Source organism: Colias croceus, chromosome 7 (assembly GCF_905220415.1).
Source record: "Colias croceus chromosome 7, ilColCroc2.1".
NCBI classification, from domain to species: Eukaryota; Metazoa; Arthropoda; class Insecta; order Lepidoptera; family Pieridae; genus Colias; species Colias croceus.
Window position 1 is genome coordinate 798,054 of NC_059543.1, and position 7,004 is coordinate 805,057.

Consider the following 7,004-nt stretch of genomic DNA (forward strand, 5'->3'; position numbering starts at 1 on the left):
TTAACATAAGTTTATTGGGATCTGTATATTTTTCTTTTCATATAACTTTAGGGATGAAAGCGAAATTTAGTAATAAAACATTGATTTGTATCAGATTAATGGGCACAAAATAAATACACATTCCTCAAAATACTTTTATTGTTAATATTATTACAATAGAAAGAACATACTCAATTGCCGGAGCTACGTTGATTTTAGTAAAACAAAGAGAAAACGCTGTATGACGATTTTACGAGCTGAAACAAAAACAATGGTTCAATTAAATTATGTGATATCATAAAACAGTAACATACTACATAGTTTAAGAAATAAAAACCCCACTCTAGCCTCTGCCCTACGCTACAAACAATTTAGCAACTTTTAAAGCAAGCAATTTCATATACCCAGTATGTATTTACCGTTACATAAGATGCGTAGGAAAGCTCGACAACCCCCAAAGCTCGTATGGCCACATTCTTCTGAAAATATTTAGAATTAAATAAGATTGAAATATTAATGTAAAATTCACAGTACCTAATCGTAATAAACACTTTTACGCGTATATGAGTGAAAATAGTAATTTGGTTTGTAAATTCATATAGACTGATGCATCACGCATTTGATAAATCTATGACTAGAATATATGTATTCTTAAAAAAAACCTTACAAAAAATCCTGTAAGTTATTAATAACATCTAAAAAAATCTACAGGCTACAGGGACCATTTGGAACTTGGCTCATTTTTGTTCCACACGTCCGACACTTTCTGACAGTTTTATATTCAAGTTCCAAATTATCCTTGTAATATATAATTTAAGCTATTACCTGTCCTTGTGCTATAGAGAAAAAGATGAGGTGTCGCACGCGAGCCGACGAGCCTCTGGTACAGTTTTCCCACCCAGAGCTGTAGATAGCTGTGGGAACCTTGCTTGCCTTCAACAATTGTTTTTACCAATTTGTGTTATGATAAGAACATAAAATAAATAAATATAAACAATGTTCTACAGGTTTAATATTTAAAATCACTATTTAACATCTTCGTGTACACTGAACATATTACTTATAACGAATTTCTGTTACCTGTTAAATTGAAATTACCTCGACAGTGACATCTCCCATGTTCCACATGAAGAAACCAGTACCTATCAGAATGGCGGACCCCATAACGCCCGTAGCTAAAAAGTTCATGGGAGTGTGCTCTGATGTCTGGAAATTATTATAAACATATTAAGTACCTAACTATGGAACATGGATGGATACCAAATATTTTAGTAGTTCAAGCCTTTATTAATTATAAGCCGGGAAAATTCCCGCGGGATTACAAATTATCGAAACATTCGGATTCGTAATTTTTACTTGCAATGTACTTAATGCATTATTTTTCGCGAAACTGTAAAGTTGTATAATTGGTTGGTTGAATGAAGATGATTTTTATTTATTTTAAAAACTACGCAGCGAATATAGATCTCCGTCGACTCAACCTGCAGCGCCTGATGAGCGTTTGGGAAAAATCTCAGTTTATCGCATGTTTGATGCTTAACGAGCATTTGTATATCCCAAGGTATATCCGTTCAATCAGTGAATGTCATTTCACAATTTTACAAGCTTAAGGCGAAAATACAAGTAGGTAAATCCCCATTAGCTGGGTCCACACCGGACGATCCAGTGATCCCGCGATCCGCGATCCTGGATCGCGGAGCATGGATCGTGGATCGTGTTAGGCCGATCCACTTTAAAAACTTGCGATCCCAAATATGTGCTCCAAGCGATCCTAAGGCGATCCGTGATTCAGCCAGTCTAACTCTTGTACAATATGCAGTCATACGTACAACGGCGGCGTCTTGCCGTTGCAGCAGTGACTTTTATAATACTTAAATGTTTGCGCAAAAAAATCAAGAAAAAGAAATCGACGGTTTTGGGTGAAACAATTTTACAAAAATCGTTTGGCATCTGGGACTCAGCTGTACGCAGAGTTAGTTTCAGATGAAGTTGAACACAATTTTGCAAGAATGAATGCTAATCAATTTGAGATATTCGACTTTCTGAGATGTCCATGGTGAGGTGGATCGCGCGAACCAACACAACCGTCCACACCGCGCGCATCACGCAGCTGAGGCACCTTTGAAGCGGGCACAAAAACCGACCACTTACGGATCGCACGAGGTAGGGAGCGCGCGCTCCAAAACGCGTGCATGGATCGCGCGCGGCACGTCCACACCGCCCGCATCTTTGGATCGCGGTGGATCGTCCGGTGTGGACCCAGCTATTGGATCTTATATTACAATTTGGGTTTGCCATACTTGAAAATATTTGACCAGAGCCCAAATTCTATAACTGTTCCAGGGGCCTTCTGCTTACCATAACACGAATCATGACCAGAACGACAGTCATCATATTTATCATTAGCTGGACACTTAATACTACGTAGAACGCTTGCTGGATATCATCCGTGCATCTAAAACAATTGAATCATTAAATTTTAATTATATTCCCTATGTAGTAGTAGTAGTGTGAGCAGTTAGACCAATACATTATTTTTAAGTTTTCTTCGGAAATTCTTGCATTTTATTTTACTTATCGCAGGCATTCATGGTTGATTAATTTTACCAAAATAAAAACGGATGAGAGTGCTTTTCTAAGCAATTTCTACTTGTGTTGTGAGTTGTGACTTTTGAGTAAGATTGTGCCGGACACCTAACTTCTTCTTATGCCTTTTTAATTAAGTATTAAGTAGAGATCAAATATTAAAATAGTTCCAAAACCTGCTACCTTAATGTATCTATATGCAACTGTATGCCAGTCTTAAGAGCTTGCTCGTATTTCATCTCCTTTTCCGACTGACTTATGTCTTCGTCAAATATCGTGGTGAGACTGTAAAAGTAGCTTTGTAGATTTGTATACTGATAACTCAAATAAATAATGGATGTTATGACCACGACAAACAAGGCCATAACTCGCACCATAAAGAACCACCAAAATACATAAAATACAACTCTCCATATGTTCCCAGCCACGTTGTCCTCTTCAACATCTGGAAAGGCTGTAATCACGGTGATGAATTTTCCATCTAAAATAAACAAAAAAAAATATGATATGGTTATATTTTTCAATGTTAAATTCATCATATTTGACATTGAAATATAGAAGGTACAAAATGTTATCTGCGTATTTCGTATTTAGGTGAAGTGAAGAAAATATATTCTGAAAAGAGCAAATAATTATTAAAAAACCTCCAAGTATACTTAACTAAAAACAAAGCTTCCAACCCGTAAGAGAACAGAGCTCCCGAGCACAATGCAAGGAACATCACCGCGTATAATTTGGACCTTTTTATAGCGGCATTCTCTACATTCTCATTATTGTAAATTTTCTTCAAAGATATCGTCAAAGTATATGCTATTTGCTTCACAGTATCCCTATTCAGATACAAACTAATGTAATAGAAACAAAGCATGAAGTGAGAAACGCCCAAAGTCAACAAATCGTTTTTCTGCTTTGGCGTAAGATTTTTTTGTGTGATAAACGACAGGTTTTCTATAACGACGAAAGTAAGTAACATTGTATTTATTATTTTCACGTATATTGCATTGAAGCGGACAAGGGAAGGCGGTAAATTGTAATCATTATTTACAAAGTTTGGTAGCCCACAAAGGTAGGCAAATTTGTTGATTGAAGAAAAAAAGGTCGCTAGTTTAGTTGTTTCAGGAGTTTGGTCCCCCATTGTGCTTTAATTTTTACAGTTTATGACGATAAAAAATACGAGGAAAGTGTGATTAAAAATATTTTCCGCTCTATTTATAGTATACGGAAGAATTCAATACACAGGGCTGTAATCGATCATGTCTGCTTGAGGTTGTGTGTTTTTCATACCAAACGCACCCAAGCGCGTCTTCATCATCATCATCATCACTGTCAGCCTACACTCGTCCACTGCTGGACATAGGCCTCAGTCATGGCACGCCACTGAGCCATCTGAGCGCGTCTTACGTATTATAAAATATTATAAAATGTAATATGTAGGTACTCCTACTCTTTTAAAATTTAACATGAGCATTTGGAATTTCAGTTTTTCGTCTAATTGAATGTGCGTTAGTAGGTATGCCATTTTTGAAGATTGTAAGTAATTAGGTAGGTACGTTGTAGGTATTTTTATTGTACGTTGTAGTAAAACTTATCAGGTAAAATTAAGTAACTAAGTAATTGGTACTGGCACATTAATATCATTTTTTGAAGTTAAACTTCTTTATCGAGGTTGGAAAAAAATAGTGAAACATTTTTTCGTTACGCGTGATTTTTTTTCTTATCCTTATCACGCGTGATTCGACGTATTTCTGTAAAGTTGCATATAGTATATTATTTTTTGAAAAATAAGGTCATAAAGAAGTTTCACTTCTTACGTGTGTACACTTAGTACACGCACACATTTTTTTTATTTTAAGTAAAACAATGTTAAATACGTCCACTTACTTATTGAATTACTTAGTACCTACTTAATTAAGTACCTAGATATTTGTTTATTTGCAATACTCGATTTTAAAAACAACTAGCAATTATTTTAATTGTGGAAGCTTTTTAAATGATTTAACTATTGTGTTATAGCAACTTGTTTGTAATCTAATTACCTAGGTACCAGTTGAAAGCTCGTCGATGAGTACCTACCTATGTAAATAATAAATATTGGCTAGAGATAGGATAGGTAGGCCTACATAATATAATATAACCTATTTAATTAATATTTCATTATTAATCGCTTTCGTGTTTTTAAGTTTAACAAAAAAAGAATACCTAGCAAAATCTATTTTGGTTACGAGTTTAGGTAGGTAACTGTTTCATGACGGCAGATAAAGCAGTGTTAGGCCCCGTTTCCACCTGCAAGTAAACTTCTGCAAGAACTGTCCGACAGTCTGTCTGACAGCAGCTTGCATGTGTAAACTATGTTGCAAGTTCTGTCGCGACAGTTTGTCAAGCGCTTCTTGCGAGAAGTTGCGACAGCATGTGTAAACATGACTGCGTCTACTCGCGACAGTTCTCGCAGCTTATCGGTCTAGTTCCGTCACAGACTAAGGCCCCGTTTCCACCTGCAAGTAAACTTCTGCAAGAACTGTCCGACAGTCTGTCTGACAGCAGCTTGCATGTGTAAACTATGTTGCAAGTTCTGTCGCGACAGTTTGTCAAGCGCTTCTTGCGAGAAGTTGCGACAGCATGTGTAAACATGACTGCGTCTACTCGCGACAGTTCTCGCAGCTTGTCGGTCTAGTTCCGTATATCTCGCAGCAAGCTGCAAGTATCGCCCACATGGCTTTTGATTTTTGTTTATTTGAAATTAATGAGTCGTGAATGCTCTTGTGAAGAATGAAGAAACTATAAAGTCAATAGGATTATATGAGATCTTAAGATGGAATAATGTGATTATTTTTTGAAAATGAAATGAAATGAAAATTTATTTGTTGAGTTGTGGTTACAAAGTTTTTATAATAAATTTCATGTCCGCACAATTCACCAACAAATTGGCATACAATATATTTATATTATGCTTACAGTGCGACACAAAAGAGATGAAAAAAAATGAGGGCGCCACCGTCGCTCATATAGCAACACTGATACTGCGACGCAAGCGATCTTGATACTATAGAATAAAAATCAAAATATTAAAAGTAATAAATACCGCGATTTAAAGTTGTTTCATTGATCATCGTGTAAATTTAAGACAAAAATACATTAGTATTTTAAATAACCTACCTAGGTCAAATTTTACTTAAATGTATTTGGAATTAGTTTATAGAAATCGGTCAAGCCATTTAGACTGCAGAGGCGCACATAGAATCAAAATACGAACAAACAAACATACATACATACAGCTCAAACCTTAGGCTCAAACACATTACCCTCCTTCTGGGTCCGTCAGGTAAAAAAAAAAACAAGGTGATTTGAAAACTACATATTTTTATTTATTTTTTGTAGATATTCTCCTTCATTTTTACTCCATTGCTCCACTATCCTGCGTACTGTGCTTTCAGAAACCCCTATAACAAACGAATTAAGATGAATAAAATCAAATACATAGTGCATTTAACATTAACATATTTATTTAGTAGCTTAAAAATATTTTTTTTATGTCGGAGGCCAAGACTCACTTTGGGTCCCTGCGCCACTCTAGTGTAGTAAGTAAGGATTCATAGTTAGGTAGTTGTATGAAAATAGTTATCACTATACTATTTAAGGCTGGTTGGATTGGATATAACTTCTTGACTCAAATTGTGCTGGTCGCACTATAAAAACTAGTTTTTGTTTACATACAAATAACCTCAAATTAAATTTCAAAAACGTTAATCGCCCTAGATACGTACATTAAACACTCGTCACTAATGGAATATTCTATTTTACTTAGTACTGAGCAAAAACAAATGGAATCTCACCGGTATAATCTGCTGTACGTTTTGAAACGTTTTCCAAATATTTTTCTCGTTTTTCAGCTTGAAATTATGAGAAACACCGAATTAAAACTTTATACATGGCATCACGGACACCGCTACGTTTAACCTTTTTCATGATTTCTCCTTTTTTGAGTAAATTTCTTGTTCAAAATTACAATTTTATCTTAAGAATTCTCAACTTCACCAAAGAAACAACAAATTTTTATTCAACTTGACAGCTGCATTGAAAATTTAGGGTTGCCAGATAATGAAAAAAAAATTAGTTCCAAATTAATTAATTTCATCTCTTTTATGTCGCACTGTATCTAATTTTATAATTTAACTAAGTTATTATTTAAACAATATATTATTTACATTAGTTCATTAGATCATTTTACATTAAATAGTACACATTATAAATTATAGTATACGATTTATTTCACAAAATAGAATAGAAAAATTGTAACAGTAATTCCTATCCCGTCACTCGCAAGATCGTGTGTAAACACCTCCGCGATAAGTTGCGATAGTATGATGCGCGAGCTTCTTGCATGACATTTATTGCAGCAATAAATTGCAGGATATGTAAACGACATTGCAATAAGTAACTCA

At 35.0% G+C, this 7,004-nt stretch overlaps 1 protein-coding gene and 1 long non-coding RNA gene across 2 annotated transcripts; both read right to left on the reverse strand.

Moving 5' to 3' along the window:
• Positions 1 to 120: 120 nt before the first annotated feature.
• LOC123693188 lies at positions 121 to 3,700 on the reverse strand. The gene is made up of 7 exons (XM_045638177.1): positions 3,271 to 3,700; positions 2,749 to 3,046; positions 2,338 to 2,434; positions 1,078 to 1,185; positions 805 to 912; positions 399 to 458; positions 121 to 236 (listed from the first exon to the last, which is right to left on the reverse strand). The coding sequence occupies exons 1-7, from the start codon at positions 3,698 to 3,700 to the stop codon at positions 195 to 197; spliced, it is 1,143 nt and encodes a 380-aa protein (XP_045494133.1). The 3' UTR covers positions 121 to 194.
• A 2,205-nt stretch (positions 3,701 to 5,905) lies between these two features.
• LOC123693321 lies at positions 5,906 to 6,611 on the reverse strand. The gene is made up of 2 exons (XR_006751672.1): positions 6,396 to 6,611; positions 5,906 to 6,002 (listed from the first exon to the last, which is right to left on the reverse strand). It is a non-coding gene; the product is annotated as an uncharacterized LOC123693321 (long non-coding RNA).
• Between the last annotated feature and the right edge of the window lie 393 nt (positions 6,612 to 7,004).